General features: G+C 43.4%; 1 protein-coding gene across 2 annotated transcripts in view; it reads right to left on the bottom strand.

The window, feature by feature from the left end:
* Window positions 1-17,832, bottom strand: part of TINAG (tubulointerstitial nephritis antigen) — an 806,666-nt gene that overhangs the window by 520,738 nt on the left and 268,096 nt on the right. For both annotated transcript variants that reach the window (XM_085610863.1, XM_085610864.1), the window contains exons 4-5: window positions 7,403-7,517; window positions 7,092-7,215 (exon numbers count right to left, since the gene is read on the bottom strand). In XM_085610863.1, the coding sequence (XP_085466989.1) occupies window positions 7,092-7,215; window positions 7,403-7,517 (239 nt within the window). The remainder of the gene's footprint in view (window positions 1-7,091; window positions 7,216-7,402; window positions 7,518-17,832) is intronic.

The raw sequence follows: 17,832 nt of genomic DNA, 5'->3' as shown, positions 1-17,832 counted from the left end.
CTATTCACAGAACAGAAACAGAAATTAAGAAATGTGCCGGTAGACAATTGGGAGAAGGTGAAAGGTATTTTGCAGGACTTGTGTGAGAAGGGGATAATTGAGCCAGTGGAAAGCTCAGATTGGGTTTCACTGGTTGTAATTTCCCTTAAGGCTAATGGGGCTTTAAACCTATGTGCGGACTTAGGTGTAAATAAGGTAATATGGCTTGATATTTTCCCTCTGCTGAGCTTGCAGTAACTGACTTCATCAATAGGAAAAAGCTACTTGGTTTTCAAAAATCGATCTAGCTAGTGCTTACCATCAAATCAATTTAGAAGGAGAGTTCAAGCATTATACTGCCTTCATTACCCCTGTAGGGCTGTACCAGTGTTGCAGGATGCCGTTTGGATGAGCAAGTGCATCAGCGGTTTTTCAAAGATAAATGACCACAATTCTTGATGAAATACAGGGAGATAAGGTATTCCAGGACAATATCTTGATTTTCGGTAAAGGAAAGAACTTCCATGATAAGGTAAAACATGAGGTTTTGTTGGCAGTCAGTGAAAATGATCTCTCTGTGAAAATGAAGAAATGTGGATTTGGGAAGCAACAATTGGATTACCGTGGTCATGTAATTCCTTAGACCAAAATTCAGTCATGTAGAAGCTTTCTATGGATGAAAGCGCATGCAATCGAATGTATGGTATGATGAGTCTCTGAGTGTGGAAAAGAAAAAAATGCAAAATCTTAGAACAGGCCTTGAGAAGTTCCTATGATCCTATAGCAAAGATGATCTACAGGAATGGTGTTAAAACATACCATAAATTAGTCCGGAAGACCAAAGCAATGTTCTATGCCAACTTGATCACGACCAGCAGCAATCCTACTAAAACCAACTTTTCACTTATGAAAGAATTGCAAAATCCACTGTCCGCTGGCAATAGCATAATTTCTTCCAATTCACAATGTGAGACATTGGCTAAATTCTTTATCAGCAAGGTGGAACACATTTATAGTACATTCTGCACGGCGAATACTCTCTCCAGTTCCCAGGTGAATCCACTTGGGGACACTGCGTCTCACTCCCTCCAGGTTTTCCTGCCCATGTTCCTGAAAGACATGGAGTTCCTGTCGGCCAAGGTAAAATCAGACTCTCCTGACGACCCCTTGAAATCAGACCTCTTCAGAAAACTTCATAACTGCCTTCTTTCAGAGGGCCGGGAGCTGATTAATAGGTCCCTGGCAGTGGCGGCGATTCCTAAGTCCTGGAAACATGCCAAAGTTATCCCCCTGCTAAAAAAAACGACACTAGATGCTTCTCAGCCAGGTAACTTTCGCCCAATATCTCTGCTCCCATATCTTGCTAAAATCATGGAGTTGTACGTTAACACCACCTTGACCCAATATTTGGAGGCAAATTTGATTCTAGATATATCACAAAATGGGTTTTGCCACCGACATAGCACCAAATCTGTATTACTGACAGTCACAGAGCAGTTACGATGCGCCCTAGACGAGAGCAGAACCTCGGCTCTGATCCTTCGACACAGTCTCCCATAAGATTCTGCTCCACCGGCTTGAGGAGATCTGGGTCGGTGGCAAGGCTTTTGCTTGGTTCACATCCTTCTTGACTGATCGGTCCTTCCAGGTTTCAGCTCCTCCTTTCTCCTCCTGTGTCCACCCTCAACGCTGTGGTGGTCCCCAGAGATCTGCCCTGAGTCCCACTTTGTTTAACATTTACATTCGCCCCTGGCCATCATGGCCAAAGCTAGGAACATCACGTTGGTATCATACGCAGATGACACCCAACTGGTGTTCAGCTTTTCAAGTAGTTCTAACCAGGATCAGGTGAAATTCCAAGATGACCTTGTGGCCATCGCTGAATGGATGGCAGATAAATGCCTTCAACTGAACTCCTCCAAGTCAGAAGTGCTCCTGGTTGGCTGAGATATCCATCTATGGGGCAATCACTGGTGGCCTACAACCCTTGGTACCCCCCCAACCGAAACCCATGGTCAGGAACCTGGGAGTTCTGTTGGACGGCGCTCTCTCCTTTGAGGAGCACGCTAAGACCATGGCCGGCTCTTGTTTTGGTCTTCTACGTGGCTTGAAGACAATATAGGGTCTCTTTTACGCACCTATTCGGCAGATGATCGTCCAATCCACTGTGTTGGCACGACCTGACTACTGGAATGGCTTGTTTCTTGGCGTCAACAAATCAGTGACTAAAAGACTACAGTGGGCACAGAATGCAGCTGCATGCACGCTTTTTGCGCTACAAGCACTGCCATGCATCAGGACCTTTTACGCCAACTCCATTGGCTACCCATCGAGCAGAGTCTACATTAAGACCCTGTGTACAACACACAAGATCTTGTATGGCCTGGGTCCACATATTCTGAGAGAGCTGTGCTCCCTATACGTCCTGACACAAGCCCTGCACTCTGTGGACCTGTATTTGGCCTGTGTCCCACGGGTATTCAGGTCAAAAGAAGGTGGCGATCGTTTAGGGCACTTGCCCCAACCCTTTGGAACTCAATCCCTTGTGCCGCTCGCTGCATGCAAAACCATTGGGCCTTCAGAAAAATCATCAAGACGTGGCTCTTCTCCAACCACTAGCTTCCTCGCCCTACCGCTCTGCCATATCTAGCGCTAGGACACCCTGTTGCCGAGGCAGCCATGAACTCTATAAATGTTCCTAACATAACATAACAGCACCGGATCCCAAGAATAAGGAGCAATTAATGTCATTTTTGGGTCTCAAGAAATTCTATTCGCGATTTGTGAAAAACTATGCATCTAAGGTGGAACCTTTATGAAACCTATTGAAAAAAAAGGCTGGAGAGCAGTCTGACTGTTTTCATGTGGTTAAGAAAGAAATATCTGTAGTTCCATGTTTGAGTCATTTGTATGGGAGGCTGATTGCATATTGTCGGTGGAGGTGATTTGGTATGGCATTGGGGCTGTTTTTTCACAGAAGCATAAAAATGTCTCATGGATTGTTGGATTTGCTTCCAGCACTCTATCGCAATCTGAACTGAATTATTCGTTGTAAAGAAAGAGTTATTTGCAGCTGTGTGGGCAGCTGAACAATACCCTATGTATGTGTGGGGAAGGAAATTCAAACTTTGCACTGATTACAAACCGTTGGTTAACATTTTGAAACCAGAAGGTGGGAGTAGCTTGAACTAAGGCTGGCAAGGGTAGCATCAGAATTGCAAATGTTCCATTATGAGATTGAGTATATTCCAGGGAAGAGTGATAACATTGCTGATGGGTTATCAAGGTTACCAAATAATCATTTGATTGAGCCAGGAATGATGGATGATGAGTGTGAGGTAGAATTTACATATGAGGATGTTGTATGGGGTGGAGATGATATCAGGGAAGGTGAGCAAATACTGACTAAAAGTTTGTAGTCACAGCAAATGCAGAAAGATGTGGTTCTGGAGACTGTGGAAAGGTATGTGATGAGTGGTTGACCAAGAGAAGGGCAGTACCGAGGAGAGTGTAGCATTTTTTGGAAAGTGAAGGATGAATTTTCTGTGTCTAAAGGGATGATATTGAGGGGGGACAGAATTGTCAGAGCCAGCACCTGAAAAGTAAAACAATATACTTTAGTTGTTTTATTTTTCAGTTACTGGCTGAGCCAGCGTGCAGTAGTGAGGGGAGGGGCTGGGGCTATGAGAGGGGTGAAGGATGACTTTTTAGTGTCTAAAGGGATGATATTGAGGGGAGAAACAATTGTACCTCCAGTTGGAGTACGAGAATGTATTGTAAAAATTGGTCAGAAGGGGCATGGTGGTATGTCAAGTATTAAAAGAAGAATCAGGTGCGGCTCCTCCGCCATGGCGGAGGAGCGGCTTCCCAATGGCTCAGAGCCAGCACCTTAAAAGTAAAACAATATACTTTAGTCGTTTTATTTTTCAGCTACTGGTTGAGCCAGCGTGCAGTAGTGAGGGGAGGGGTTGGGCTATGAGAGGGGTGAATAGTGCTTGTGCACTGCTAAGTGCACCTTTGTGTTTTGCCAGTTGTCTCAGGCTGGCCAAACACACATGAGCACTTAGGTTTCTTTAACCTAGCTGTATTGTACAGCCGGGCTGGAGAAACAGCCCTGTCCTGAGCGAAAAGTCTTTTCAGCCTGCTAAGGCCAATCCCAACGCTGCTCTCATACTATGAGAGCAGCGTGGGGATTACACAGCGAGTGTATGATGTAGTCCCAGTGTGTTCTGGGAGAAGGAAGAAGCAACCCCAAGGGTCGACACAGGAGGCGACTGGCAGCTGCAGGTAAGTTAATTTTTTATCATCATTAAACTGCCTCCCCCCTGTGCTCACCCTCCTGCACTCCCCCACCACACCCCCTCCCTTGACTCACCACTCCTTGTTTCTGGCAGCCGCCACTGCGAAGAATTAAGGAAAGCTTTTGGTGGCCTGGATTGGATGCCATGGTGGACTGCTGGGTTCGGAACTACAAGACTTACAGTACAAGTGACAAGGTGGGTAAACCTTTGAACATACCTTTGACGATCATGGTGTTGCCCCTAGCTCTGTGGCAGAAACTAGCTGTTTATTTCATGGGTCCTTTTTCTACTTTGTCATCTAAGGAAAATTCTTCTAATTGATTATTATTCCAAATAGCCGGAAGTAAGAATGCCGAATAATGTGACGGCAAATGTGGTGATTGAGTTTTCTTGGAGGATGTATTTGCATGGGAATGTGTCACAGAAGTGCTAGTGTCGGAGAATGGGGTGCAAGTGATGTTCAATAAAATGCAGAGATTCTTAGCGGAGTCTGGTATCAAACATCACGAAAACGGTGTGATATCACCCAGAAGGTAATGGAGAGGTTGAGCGGTTTAACAGGGAGATAAAGGAGGCCATCCAGTTGGCTCGTGTTGCTGGTTTACCATGGAAGAAGGCTTTACAGAATAGATTGCTGGTCGATAGAATTTATCTGCATTTAGTGACAGAGGAAATGCCATTGAATTGTTGAGAGGAAGGAAACTGTCTACAAATCTGATACTCTTTTGGTTACTTAAGAGAAATTATAAAATAAGGAGTGGGGATCATGACCAAAATTAGGCCTGGGCAAAAATTTCGTTCCGTTCGCGGAAATTGCGATAATTTGACATTTTTGCGTTCCGCGGAGAGCGCGAAAATGTCAAAAATTCCGGTTTCCGCAGCTTGGCGATAATTTGTTTCTTGCTCGCGCTGTAAAATGATACATTCTCGCGCGCGCGCGATCGCCTTACCTGAATCCCTGCGTTCGCCGACAAGTTTTCTTGATCCGGTCGCGTTCTCCATGAGATGTTGTATTGTTTTTAGCCATTTGCGCTGTCTCGCGACAGTTCGCGCCCGCAGTGACGTCATGCGTCGCGCGATCACGTCTTTCTTCTCGCGATCATGCACCGCGAGAACAACTCAAAACAAGATGGCCGCGCCCGCAAGCAGCCACATGGGTAAGTTGGCGACCCGCAACCATGCAGAAAATCGCGCGAACATGCCGGAAAAAAACTTCCGCATCTTCGCGATATTTCTGCTTGTTTGCGATAATTTTAAACATTCTCGCGATAATTTGCGAAGGTTAATTCCGCAAATTCCGCCCACCCCTAACCAAAATATGAGGATATGGGTAGAGAAGCTACAAGAACGTACTGTACAGGAACGGTATCCTAAAACCAGAAGGCCTGAGGTTAAGGCTGGTCAGTTCGAATGAGTGCAGATTCCCAGATTTGTTGTGAAGGGTGCCGCTAAATGATCAGAACCATTGAGGGTGAGGAAAGTATTGGAGAGTGCTGTGGAGTTGGGAGATGGTAGGCGGTGGAATCTACGACAAGTAAGATTGTGCAATGCTAAGGGTGGTTGTGTCATGTTGCGCAGGGGAAGGTAAATCGGGTGAGGCAAAGGGTTGCATGTTGGGAAAGGAGAAGTGTGGGTGGGTTAGAAGGTGGTGGATGTGATATGAGTGGAAGTGTTGATAAGCCTGGGTGTAATGCTAGAATATGACGGGGCAAAGATGAGGAAATTTCCTGTTCGCTTCGATGAGTACCAATGAGGTTAATTAGTCCCAGTGAACATTGAACCATTGGGTGGCATATTGACATTTTTATGTATTTGCAAGTGCCGACCATTAGTATGTACATAGTTATTTTGTTGTTTTTTTGCTAGAGGGAAGATGTGTGGTACAGTGTTGTAATGTTGGGGTAGTAGAATATGAAAATGGGGTAGCGAGGGGGGTTCCAGGATGGCAGATGGAAGGGACAGTTGCTGATGTGGTGTTACTACCATACACTGGTGCTGCTATTTGTATGGCACCTATTATTATTATTTATTTAAGCTGTTTCCTCTTACTTGTGTGAGGATGTCATCATTTCAATACCTGCTATGTCATCATATCTTTCTCATCAACCTTAGGAATCGCAGGGTACATCCACAACTACAGAGACTGCCCACTCCTAGCCCAATGATCCTGCAATGAAAAAGACCAAGTGTGGGTCCCTGAGCTCACCGCTAGTTTGAGGGAAGACTAGCAGCACTCCCTACAGGAGCATGGTTGTACTAGTCTCTGCAGTGTAGCCGACATATGCTGACTCCTATGATTGGGATAGCAGTGATGATGGGTAGATTAGTAAGTTCCAAAAGGTGAAAGAATAAGAAGGACTTCACTATGTAAGTCCAGTTAGTCTTTGGGGAGCAGATAGGCAGAGTATAGAGGGACTAGCTAGGGGCTTGGTCTTTCCTCAGGTAAATGGGAACTATCCTGGATGGAAGAGATTCAAGGTCATAGGGGTGGCGGATCCCTAAGATTTAAAAGTGCAGGCAGTTGGACAGAACACATATGTGTGTACCAGGCTCCTATTCTTAAGGATGTGTGGTAAGGGGCCTCTGCATGAGACTAGCTATGAGACAGTCAACCCACTTTACTGGAACCAAAGACTACTCTAGGACTCTTATGTGTGAGCAAAACAAGAGTTAATGAACAAAAACTTTTAATACATCTAAAGCCATGCCTAATTTCCACATTATCCTGTCAGGTGTCAGACTGATTACTGCATGTAAAAGGAATTTAAAATGTGTAAGTTAGTGTTATGTATAAAATGTTTATGACTTTACTTGCAGTAGAAAATGCCCAGGATGCACCACAGTTGTTTTGATTCAATGGACTGTGTATCCAGTCAGGCCATTTGTACGAAGCAATGAAAAATAAAGGGAACTCGTCTTCAGATATAACACGTCCCTGAAAGAGAAAAAGAGATTCAACTTTTTTGTAACACAAACATCTCAAAGCTACTGAAAGGTCAGACGTTTTGTGATAACTGTGAATGTCTATTGTTATGCATGCATACATCTATAAAGTCCCACAGTCACCAACCTTTGCATTTCTTTTCCTTAACACAATTGAACCAGGAATGTAGAATACCTACTGTCATTTCATTCATGGCTAGAAGCGCAGGGGATGGGGGGAAAGTGCCAAGGCGATGTTTGAATCCATCCTCCAATGTCAAGCCCCAGAACATGCTGTAGTTTGCAGCTTTCCAACTTCCTCACAAATATAAACAGATGCATACATTAGTATGTTTCCATAGCACATAGTTTCAAACCTCACCACAAAAATGTTATCAAAAATCGTTCTGCTTATTGATTTCAAAATATAGTTATTCTCCTTACCCTTTGTAATGCAGGATATATTCAGTAGCGGCCTGTCCCCTTCCAAAGTGGTCCAGGCCGCTAAAGGGAGGAGGGAGGTGGGGAGGGTTTGGGTACCAAAATAAATAAATAAATAACAAGTGTCAGAAACTTGTGATCCTAGTGAGCCTGTGTTTGCTCTCTCCAGCCCCAGTAACGCAGCTGAGGCTGGAGAGAGCTTTAATGAGCATGAGGGGTTTGGCCGGCGTGAGACGGCCCGACAAACACCTCATTTGCAATGAAGGGAGTGCCCACCACTCCCCTACCAGCAGTCATCCCCTGGACCCGCCCCTAAGACTTGTCAGAGTCCTGGGGCGGGTCCAGGGAATTAAAATAAAACAATAATAAAACAGGCTTAAAACACGTTTTATGTACTGGGGGGACGCTCCGCTGCCCTAATGGAGCGGCCGCCACTGGATATATTCAATACTCCCTGCCTCGGTTTACTCTGAGCCTTTTATAACTAAAATATTGCTGCATATCATGTCTCAAATTTAGGTTATGTAGAGGACTTCAGATCAGTGGCTAAAATCGAGTTATCAGTGTGAGAACCAGTTTAGTAAATGTACTGATCTGCTGCTCTTTTACAGAATGTACCCAATAAGGAGACATTCTTTCGTCTCTGACGGGTTTGAAGTAATTTTACTTACATATATCGTGCATTGAATATTCATTTGAAACCAATGCTTCTTGGGACCTCTAATTTTTGCGGTACTTATCGCTTTCTGTGTCTGAAAATGTTCTTATTTACTCTGGTTTTTACTTAATATTCTGCATCTTAGACTACATAGATATCAGTACACTCTACCATAGTTTGATCTGGATCTTAGATACACTGGCCAAGTTTATATTAGTACACTTCCTTATTACCCAATCACAGTCATTGACCTGATGTATATTATAAATTGTTGTAGTAGAATCTAGAAGAATACAGAAGAGGGTTTTTGTGAATCCCTGCTGCAGACAAGAATAAACAGGTTATCCTACATTTGTCAATCTTCCCTAAACATGCCAAAGTACATGGGGGTGGTTACACCATTACGGCAGGGGCGTAACACAGGCCCCCACAGCCCCTGCGGTGCGGGGGCCCCCAAGCTTCAGGGGGCCCCACCAGCACAGCACTCTGGCTGCAGAGCTCCTGATTGAGCCCGGAGGGGGCCCCCCAGCATGCCTTGCAGGAAGGCCCCCTCGAGTTTCATTCCACCAGTGTGCTCTACCCTGCCATAACTTCTCATGTTACATAGTATATCGCACCTTCCTGTGTGATTTGATAGTGTTTGCATTCCAAATTTCAAAACTCATACACACACGAAGTACAACTGGGGGATCTGTATGCTACATGTAAATAACATAGACAAGAGAGTCAGGTAAACAGCTGCATGTCATACATTCCTTTCCAGGTGAGATACGTCTGCAGGGTAGGATACCTGCAGAGCAGTGGAAAAAAAGAAACTTGAGGGGGCCCCTGAATCAGGAGCTCTCCAGCCAGGGTATTGTGCTGAGGGAGCCTTTGGAGCTTGCCCCCACCACACTGCGGGTGCCACATGTGCCTATATTATGCCACTGGCCTGGTGCTCCTGCGTAATGAAACTCGAGGGGGCCTTCCTGCAAGGCACGTTTAGGGATCCCCTCCAGGCTAAATCAGGAGCTCTGCAGCCAGAGTGCTGTGCTGGTGGGGCCCGCTGGAGCTTGGGCCCCCCTGCACTGGGGAGGCTGCAGGGGCCTGTGTTACGCCCCTGTGCACAGAGGCATAATACCAGCAAAGACAGGGTCCAGAAAAAACAAGAAATCGGGGCTGGACACACAGTACATTTGAATATGCTACAGATCCATTCTTAGCACCAATACATCATATAGTTTCCTGGGATAATTACATCCCTACAGAGTTCTAGTACTTATTTTTTTTTGCAGCAGCTTTGTATAAAACAGGTAACATCAGAAAGAAATAATTGTACTATATATTTGTATTTGATGTTTTTGTGTAAAGTACTATCACACACCCATAGACATCTTAATGTTAAAACTGGCATTTAAACTGAACGTTCCACGGTGGTCTTACTCCACGTTATTAAAAGAAAGTCAGTGAGTGGCAGGCAGGGCCCATTTTGGCTGCTAACCAGTAGTCCAATAGAACCACCCAGACTTCAAGCAACAGTACTAAAGTTGAGGAAAGCCTTTAAAACCTGACTATACCCATTTAGCTGTGGAACCCTGTCGCAGAGCCTTATAGTACTTGCTTTTTTTTGAGGACCTGGAAGCCATTTCCCTGCTATCTCTATCTCTTAATGGGCGTTCCTTCTAGGAGACTTTCTTTGTCATCCAATAGTGATGTCACTACACCTTTGTACTCATGAACTCTTTTAAACCCTAGTTATTTCATACACCTCCTTGATACCCTAGGGGACTCCCTTGATCTTATCTGTTACTTCTCCACTTACTTTGCCTTTATTTACTACCATTGCGCATCACCAGACACTAATACACTCTTCATGGAGAAAGTACTCTCTCTACAAAATAAAGCTACTCGCCATTTTCATGAAGCCAAATAAAATCTGGACAGGACGATGTGGGTCATCTTCTGAGCGCACTGGCAAGCTATCTATAAGTAATCAACAACTTCTTAATATTAGTATGATCACGCTCAACTTCTAGTGGCCCCTCATCACCAACCACTACTCACTAAATACACACTGATCCAGAAGGAGTGTTTAAGTATTGAAACAAATTAGTTATATCACATTTCAAAAATCGTGTACAAAGTCCAAAAGAAAATCTTCCAGTAGAATGATGTGTAGTTCTGCTGCAATATTATACGAGCTTCTTGTAAGCAAATCTGAACGTTACGACTTCTATGGTACTCATGTCTTTACCAGAATTCAAAATGTCTACTGCAACGAGAAAACAAAAATAATATAATATGATCAAAACCACCACCAAAAATTCTTTGCAGCCTATGTCCATAACAATATCTCCGACTACCAAAACTTTCTCATAAGCCAACACCCAGTTATTTCACTGATAGCACAATTGAAGCAGAACCCACAGCTGTACCAGAGAGGGAACGCCGTGTTCCGATCAGGAAAACAGGATGTAGGACAGCAGATATATGTAATGGACATGCGCAGTACTAGCGCAACTATTTTCTGGTAGCGGACGGGAAAGGAAACATGTGGGCCCTTAATTAAGGTATTATGGTGATTGAAGGACCAGGAGTAATGCATTGAAGCACGATTGTGATTGGTTAAAAGGGGATTTAAAAGCGAGTTTGGCGAGAATTCCTACGCATTCCGGATTTATCGTGCTGGAAGCAAGGAACTATGTGACCTTCTGAATCATAATGGTAAGAGGGAGGGTTGTTTTCAGACCTTATGGACTGCGAAGAATTTTTGGTGGTGGTTTTGATCATATTATATTATTTTTGTTTTCTCGTTGCAGTAGACATTTTGAATTCTTTTAAAGACATGAGTACCATAGAAGTCATAACGTTCAGATTTGCTTACAAGAAGCTCGTATAATATTGGAGCAGCAGTAATATGGAATCAGCCCTAACATTTTAATTATAATAACTCAATAGGTGAGCTGATGGGGATCTAGGTGGATATATTGAGAGATGCTTTTTTGCTGCAGCGAATAATGATGTAAACCTATGAATTTGTATTCCTTATGTTGACATCACGAATTGGGTATAGGATGTAGATGTGTATTTGATCTGGGTACTAAGAAGGATTCTTTGGATTAGTGACCTGGTTCAGATGTTGGAAAGATAGCGACCACCAATTAAGGTGAGCTAAGTGTTTTGCAGTCATTTCATGACCACTAGGTAACTAGTATAGTAGATTTACACGAGGTTGAGTCTGTCAAGTGAATTTAGGATACGTGATAGTTACAGTTTTTTGTTTTTTTGACAGAAAGTTCTCACTTTTGTGATCGATTGTTGGTAAGGGTATTAAAGATTCAAGGTCAGATATAGACCCACAGATTTGATTTAGTTGGAGGTGAGACTAGAGGATATTTATTTTTGTTGGGTTCTTTTTTAACATAGGGTCTGGCTTGTTGTATATATATATTGAACATTAGGATGATGTTTATAGATGTTATTTGGAGTCTTACCCTTTAAAGTGATAATGAGATTCAACCCTCTGTTCTAAATATAAGTTTCATGTGAGTTCTGTTGATCCATGTGATGGTTTTGTTAAATTGGCCAGGCCTATGACGAAGATGCTTAGACTGTTCAATAGGCAGAGTAATAGAATTTTATGTTTCAGTTAATACCATCCGCACTTGTTAATGTTTATTTGCTAAAATGGTATGTATAATTTTGATATGTATGTTTGGATTATGATTATATATTCTTTACTTTACAGCCCTGATGATGTCCCAGATGGGGACGAAACACGTTGGCTGTTTATTGTATTAACTATTTGTCGAGTTGGCTGGCATTGATGAATTAACTGAATAAAAGAAAAAGAACCACACATCATTCTACTGGAAGATTTTCTTTTGGACTTTGTACACGATTTTTGAAATGTGATATAAATAATTTGTTTCAATACTTAAACGCTCCTTCTGGATCAGTGTGTATTTTCGTGAAGCCCTTGTCCCAGCTAAAACTACCATGTGTGAAACTGAGCGCCATTGGCACCTAAGACTAACACTTAATGCTTCCATTTAGACACAAACCAAGGATATGGGCCCCATATTTGTGCATCTTGTACAATGCCATCCTGAGAGGCATGGAGATGCCGTGTACTTGGCTGGGCGCAGAGATAGTCCCTATATTTAAGAGGGGCCCTCCTCTGCTCCCAGCCAACTGCAGGCCCATCAGCCTTATAGATGTCCCGCAAAAGATCTTTGCGAGGTTAATTTTAATTCATCTGCAGGATTGGATTGATGAGCATTCGGTAATGAGCCCATTCCAGGCGGGATTTAGGAAAAACACGCCCACCATGGATCAGATCTTCCATCTATCTCTTTTATTCTGGAAGACGGTTACGCTGGAGGGCGGCAGCCTCTACATGGTGTTTGTGGACCTACGCGCCGCCTTCGATCTGGTCCCACTCCAGAAATTGTGGTCTGTGCTCTATGAGTTGGGTATACCGCATCATCCTCTGCACATTTTGATGAGGCTCTATGAAGCAAATTTTGACCGGGTAAGGTGCGGGAAGGATGGATCCTTGACAACACGATTCTCCGTTGACAGGGGGGTAAGGCAGGGGTGCGTTCTGGCACCGACCCTGTTCTGCCTCTATGTCAATGGAGTGATCACTCATTTGAATACGGTTCGAAACACTGATGCCCCAAAGCTGGCGGGAAATCGAGTGCCTGCAATTATGTTTGCAGACGACACCCTCCTGCTCTCAAAATCCCCAATGGGGATTCAACGCATACTGGACGGATTTTAGTCCTTTTGCCTTGAGCGGGGATTGGAGATCAATGCACTAAAAACTAAATTTATGATTTTCAATCCACCAGCGACTACTCGCCCCAGTCCAAAAATAGGCACTACAAGACTGGAGAGGGTCCAGATATTTGATTACTTAGGGGTAACTATCAATGAGAGTATGACGTGGCCCCCCCAGCAAACCAAGTCCCAACTGAAATTGGCACAGTTGGCAGGGGGCATTGTAAAGCTTGCTAACAAGTCGACCATGAAGCCAATAGGACCACCATTAGAGATTTATAAAACACAAGCCAGGGGCGCGGTGATGTATGGGGGTGAACTATGGGGTCATGTTTGTAAGTCTGACATTAGCATGACTGAAAATAAATTCCTAAGAAAACTATTGGCCCTACCATCCAGCACTCCACTCCTCCCATTGAGGTTAGAACTGGGTATAAGACCGATCGCCCACGAGCTTGGCGTCAAACCCTTAAGGTTTTGGCGTAGGCTCTGGGCAACTCCTGAGTTAGCAAATTACAGGCTGGAATTGGCAGAAATACTATGTATGCCCAAGATATGGAAAATACCCTGGCTTATGTATGTTAAGAGCGAATGTGGTAGGTTGGGCATACCTGCCTTATGGGACGACCCTTTGAATAGTTGTAACGCGATCTCTCGCAAACACCTCTCTAAATTGTTTTATGATAGTAAGTTGGATTCTCTCCTCCATAATCAAGAGGTGGGCACTCTCACAGAACCTTTTTTAAAGATTAAACATGTATATAATTTTGAACTTTTTTTAGATGACAACTACCCCATTTTGGCCAAGAAACTGTATCTGCAATGGAGATATGGAACCCTACAGCTTAGAGCATTTACGACCAGGTGGTCTACCTCTTCTCCAATGAATTGTCCCGGTTGCAATTGTGATAATGAAAATGAACTTCATGTTCTATTTTTTTGCCCAGCTTATAGTAAGCCTAGAAGGTATTGGCTCGTACCTTTGTGTAAAAATCTGGGGTTCGCTCATTGCATGAATGCATTCCGAATACTCAAATCAGATGTGACGAGATCTACTGTATTCGCTGTTTCAAAATTCCTGGCTGCTATGTGGTTTAGTGACGAGTACTACAGAAAACTGCATAAATCGTTAATCTGGATGTACAGTTTCTTTTCCACATTTTTAACTGTTTTTAATATTATAACTAGTTTTGGGGTTTATTTTATATATGTTCTTCTTTTATGGCTATTATGCCGAAATAAAGATTTTACAGCAGCAGCAGCTTCCATTTTAACCTGGACAGTACCAGAGCAACTTAACTGTGTGGTGATAATCCTCATACTAAAAATCTGAGGCTGACCCACTTATAATGAACAATTATTGACCTATTTCTCTTTGACCTGCAAAGGTTATGCTTCAAAAAACTTACAGTGACAAATAGTTTACGCATTTATGCAGAATGGCAGTTATATCAATCCAGCCCATTCAGATTTTAATCTTGGACAAACCACTGACTCCAAAGTTTTGGATAAATTTATTCGGGCAGTGTGCTGATGTTATTACACCTACTAGCAGCATTTGAGAAGGACATTCATGCCATCCATGTGGATCACTTATCAGCTGCAGGGTTTGCAGACTTACTGAGGGATTGGTTGTGTTCTTGTGTATCATTATTCTACTTTCATGGACCCGCCTTCTTCTTTTAAGTGTAGGTTGCCTCAAGGATCTACCATATCCACATACATTTTTAATCAGTATGAGGAGTCCATTGCTGATCACATCCACATAAACGTTAACATAGGTTGAATTCTTCCGAAAGTAGATGGGGAGCCATTGACTTAAAAGTAAAACAAATCTGCTGGTAGTAAACAACAGTGTGAATGGCCTCATACTAGCCAAATTATATGGGAAATCTACAATGTCAAATGTGAATGATTTGCAACTTGGACATCAATTCAGATTTAATAGTTATATTTCTCACAGGAAAACAAAAGAGAAATAAACTTTTATAACTTTCAGTGGATGCAGCCATCAACAAACATTTCCCATAATCCCCTTCAGTTGTTACGCCCCACATCGGGCCACCCCATACGTGAGGAAATATTCAAAAGTCATCAGTCTTGCAAGGTGTCAGAGGAGGCAAATCATGGGACTAATGAAGAGTCAGTTAATCCCATTGCTCGTAGCAATTTAGGCCAAGTACAGCCTGTAAAGTCCTTGTTTGGGAAAATATAACAAGTTTCCATAATTTAAGAAATAGGTCAGATGTGTCAAGTATGTTATAGGCCAGTTTATTGTGAAATAGTTTGTGTAGCCAATGGTGATACATTGGGTTAAAGGTCTTCCCCCATAGGGAGAGGATGGCATGTTGTATTGGACAATAGGAGATGAGATCTGTCTCTTGTGCTCCAAGAGCTGGATTTTGTTGGTTTCAATTTCGGTGAGGCTGGGCCAGTTTCATTCCAGTCATATGGAAACTGTTTGCCAATTGGATTTTGGGGTTTGTGGTGTCCCACACCTCTTGGGGATTCCATCCTCTGCAGCCTCCAGGGGCTCACCCATATTTTATTTTGCCTCCATGAGAGATGCTGTGGAGTGCATTTGGCCATTCCAGGAGGAGACTATGCATGATGAGTGAGGCCAGGGGTTCTTGGTATCATGAAAGACAAGAAAGCCTGTAACTAGCTTGAAGTTGCGTCACTTAGCATGGGTGGCTACCGAAATGTTTTGAAAGAGAAGAAGGTGAGCACCATTGAAGAAGATGGTGCCCCACCTGGTTTGCCTTGCTCATTATTGTTTACTTGTCTGTGAAGTGGTGGATACAGGTAAAGAACATCCAGTATGCATTTTTCAGCTCTTTGGAGGAAAACAACCCTTTGAGCTCAATTCAGGAGCAATGGGTCACCTCCGCTTCTCTTAACAATATTATCAAATAGGTCTGAGAGATATTTTTCTGAGAGATATTTTGGACAGTCTGCATCTATTATGCTGATCGATACTCCCCCACTGTGAATGTTGTTGTGGCATTACCTATTTTGATTTCCTCAAACTTCACATGCAGGAGAATATGTTGATTTTTAAGTTTGAGGCTACATCACTATTTGATAAAGGTTTCAGTCTAGACCACTCTCTCCCAAATGACATCAGCATCTGGCTGAAGTGTGCAGATCTGTTGTTGGAGGTCAGTTTTGACATCTGTGATGTCATTCCAGGGCTCCTGATATAGTTGGGGAGTAAGTCTTTGGTGATGGACTGTGGTTGGCTTTCCTGAGAGTCACAGATTCTTCCTGACCCCGTCAACTGTGATTTGTCATTCTTTGCATTCTTTGCATTGCATTGCATTGGATGGATTATTGGAGGAAAGCTTTGACATTAGAAGCATTCTTACCCTGACCTCCTCCCATGATTTTAGTGGGGGTGGGGAACAATCATGGAGAGTGGAGTAACAAAGAGCTGCGTGGACACCAGGTGACTGTGAGTATGTGGACCATGCAGTCTGGCCCACAATATTTAGCACTGCAATCGAGCTACATGTGAGGTGAGCTGGGTGAGTGACCAATAATAGTACACTGGGATGCATGGGAGTGGATGCAGTGATTGTCACACTATGTTTGTCAGATGGAACGAGTTCAAGAAGTCCTGCCAGTGGAAGCCCCACAAAAGGTAGAACCCACACACACAGTCAGAAAAGATCCATAAACAAGCAACGGAGGAGTTTCAAGATTAGGTGCGCGGAGGCCCCCAGCAGGGCATTAAAAGTATGTTGATGAAGTTGAGGTTGCCGAGTTTTTGCCAGCAGATCAGTGTTAGCAGCAAGACCATTCCACTGGAGTAGCAAATAAGGATATTGGGCCCTGTCTGTAGAATGAGTCAGAAGCATCTTGACCGGGGGTCTCAAGAACCGGAATTGAGGCTCTGCAGGGGTGATGGAGATAAGTGAGTCTCCGATTCACTGCATTCCGGGGATCCAATGACTAGTACACTCTGCACAGGCCGGTGATGTGGAATCTGGGATCCGGAGGGTGCTTGTGCTGGGGATCCTATACTGTCATACAGTTCATACTTTATCAGTAAGACTGTGAGCTTGAACAATATAAACATCAAAACTGTAAGCGTACACACATACCATCAGGATATGGTGCTGGTTAGTTCACAGTGCACATCTAGACCTCTAAACTTCCAAGGTATCGGATGGCATGTGCAACCTCAGCATATGACAACTTTGACTCCCCAATTGACCCTATCAATATTTGCATTTTATTATCCCGACAGTTCCATGAATAAAGGCACACTGGGATCTGTCTGAAGATTTTTAATCTTTATAACCCCCTGGCCACATCTCTCAAGCACTCCCTGGAATACGGTTGAGCTCACCCTGACTTTTAGGAGTCAGGGTGACCCGATGATGAAGCATGACACCACTAGGGTGTGTGAGGGTAATATAAACAAAAGGAATTGTTTCCTTCCCTTCAATCTAGTGGGTAACAACTAGAATGCTTCTAATGAAACCTTCCCATATATAATCAGGGTTATTTGTATAACTGTGGGGGTACTTTATGGGATATACTAGTTCAGACACAGCCTACTGGGGATTGCGAAATACAAAATAAAATCACACTTGCTAACTGAGGCTTGTGCACTACAAGGATAACTCAGTGGGTTACATAACGTGAATGCAAATAGAACGTCATTTAGCTGCACACTGCTAACCTACTATGGCACGGAATAAGTATATAATAAGAATGGGTTTTTTCAAACCTAACACCTTATAGTAAGCATGATCAACT

Source organism: Triturus cristatus, chromosome 6 (assembly GCF_964204655.1).
Source record: "Triturus cristatus chromosome 6, aTriCri1.1, whole genome shotgun sequence".
NCBI lineage: Eukaryota > Metazoa > Chordata > Amphibia > Caudata > Salamandridae > Triturus > Triturus cristatus.
This window is presented reverse-complemented; position numbering and strand designations above follow the sequence as displayed.